The sequence below is a fragment of the Dreissena polymorpha genome, chromosome 15, assembly GCF_020536995.1.
Source record: "Dreissena polymorpha isolate Duluth1 chromosome 15, UMN_Dpol_1.0, whole genome shotgun sequence".
Taxonomy (NCBI): Eukaryota; Metazoa; Mollusca; class Bivalvia; order Myida; family Dreissenidae; genus Dreissena; species Dreissena polymorpha.
The window spans coordinates 57,454,939-57,457,393 of record NC_068369.1 but is presented as its reverse complement, the minus strand read 5'-3'; the positions used below and the strand labels follow the sequence as shown (position 1 = coordinate 57,457,393).

Below are 2,455 nucleotides of genomic sequence, written 5' to 3'. Positions count from 1 at the left end.
AGAGAAAAACTCTGATTTCATTGATAAAATCCTTATCGAACCTAGTATCAAAGTCAATGGAAATCCAGAAGTAGTATTTGCAAAGTTATTTGGTTTGTGAAGGCTTTTAGAGCGGATATATACGATTTTTTATATGTGTTTTATTGTAATATATTGATAAAATATGTTACAATAACACAAAATAGGCAAGAAAATTATACATTAAAGCCGAATTTCATAAAATGCAGCAAAGACAAATTAGCGCCCCAAGCCGATAGTGACGTACATATTTTCCTACAATAACCGAAGCATTCGTCTTTGTATTAGGATCTGAGATAGTGTTCGTGTGTCGTATGAATAGATATCGTTGCAGGAATTCAAATAAACCGTTAAACTAAGTTTAGATGCACATCGTACATGTATGGTATACATGCTGGCGAAGTCGGCTGTACAGCCGTTTTCAATTTCAGAATTAAATATCTGGCTTATTTCGCATTTTTCGACATATGTTCTTCTTAACATTTGCCATTGTCTAATATAGCTATTATATGCATCTTTTGACGATATTAAAAACCTAAAAATTATAAAGCATTGCAACGCGAAACGATTGAATAATTTGGAGTGTTCTGTTGTTGTCGTTTAAATTTGTGAAACTACGAATATTGCTTATATAACGTGTAAAATACGCTTATTATTTATGCTTGGCATGATAGCTCAGTTGGCTTATGCGTTTTTACTTCAGGATTCCGGGGGTCACTGGTTCGAGTCCTGCTACGGGCTACTTTTTTCCTTTTTTTAAATTTTATTTTTGATATTTTACTGGAGCTTTTAAAATTTTATGTTTACATTTATCAATATAAAGCATTTAATGACAAACTTCAAAACATGCCAAAATCTATGAAAAGGCCCCTTTAATGCGTATTAGCTAACATATACCCTTAAGAAAACTGCCCATTGTCTACAATTTACGAACGTCTATTTTGCATAATAATGTTAACTTAGTTATGCACAGATTGTATGAGGAAAACAATGAAAGTGAAAATACACTTTCGTACGTTAATTTTTGAGTATGCATTACCCCTAAGGCCTATTTTCAAATAATGTCTATAGAAGTAAACCGAATAAGCACACTCTGAAAGTTTAAATTTAACACGATGAGCGACAGTGGAGGACTTAATGTGACTTATGCATGCGTGCGGCATTGACACTATTCCGCGTGCAGCGCGGAAGGATGCGGGAACGTGAAAACAAGTTCATGCACATGAAAAAGTCGTTTGCTAAGCTGAATCATTGCGCGTAAACGTGTATATACGATGTATAAAAGTATGCTTTGATGTTTTATCTTGTTAATTATATGTGTATCATTATATAAACCTGTATACATTGTACGTATTTAGTGAAACGTGAAACAGCTCAAAATTCTTATACCTGCCTGTGTACACAGCGAGGATTGGTTCGGTCAACATTTGCACTGGTAACTGGAATTGACAATGGTCGTTAACCATTTCAGCACTGGAACCGAATTTTAAAGGCCTTTGCAAACACTTTGGATCCAGATGAGACGCCACAGAACGTGGCGTCTCATCAGGATTCAAACTGTTTGCTATTCTGATAATATTCTTTGAAAAAAAAATCAAAGAAAATGCTTATGTTAGAAATTCTGCCGACGACATTTTAGCAGACGACAAATTTCCCAGCATGCAAAGGGTTAACAGACCACATTGATCATTATGTTATTGACTAATCTCGGCGACGAAGAATATTTGAACGTGTACATATGCATGAACAAAGTAGTTCTGCAGCGGAAAATATAATATGTTCGTGTATTCTTGTATAGAACTGTTTATCGTTATGTTATATTTATTTATAGTAAGTTCATCATTTAATACCAATTTTTATTTAACTCTTTCCGGTGGTTTATAGAGAAATATCAGTGCAATGAAATTGATTTTTCACAGTTTTAAACAGTGAAAAATAACAGTGAAAAATATCGATATTGTTACTGTTTTACTGTGTAATGAAGTCATTTTTTCGACGAAATGACGTCATAAAACCTGCGAAATTATCCAGTTAAACTTTTTTACAATGAAAATGAACGGTGAAAAAAGTATAAAATAAAAAAAAAATGTCGGATTCGATGGTATATCGATTTTATTTCACTCGTGATCATAAAAAATACATACAATATTATTTTAGATGATCACTCGTGAAATAAAATCGATATTCCATCGAATCCAACAAATATCCTCTATATTTTGTACATATGTTATGTTATTTGTTTAAAAAAAAACTCTCAAATCCAGATATATCAAGTCTAAATTTGTTAATAAGCCAAGACTCACCATTTACTTCTGAATAATTTCCATTTGTTAAAATATAAAGTAATGTATTATTCGCCATTTCTGTTTTCAATGGCGTACAGTTTTTATTGAATCTCTAACAAACGTTAGACAAATATTAATCGAATTGAAATGGA

The 2,455-nt window shown here is 32.3% G+C and overlaps 1 protein-coding gene across 1 annotated transcript in view; it reads left to right on the top strand.

The window, feature by feature from the left end:
- The window catches only part of LOC127860607 (uncharacterized), a 14,088-nt gene extending 11,912 nt beyond the window's left edge, over positions 1 to 2,176 (top strand). Inside the window, exon 9 of the mRNA XM_052398803.1 lies at positions 1 to 2,176. This exon is cut by the window's left edge and continues 178 nt beyond it. Coding sequence (XP_052254763.1) covers positions 1 to 74 — 74 coding nt within the window. The 3' untranslated portion in view covers positions 75 to 2,176.
- Positions 2,177 to 2,455: the final 279 nt, after the last annotated feature.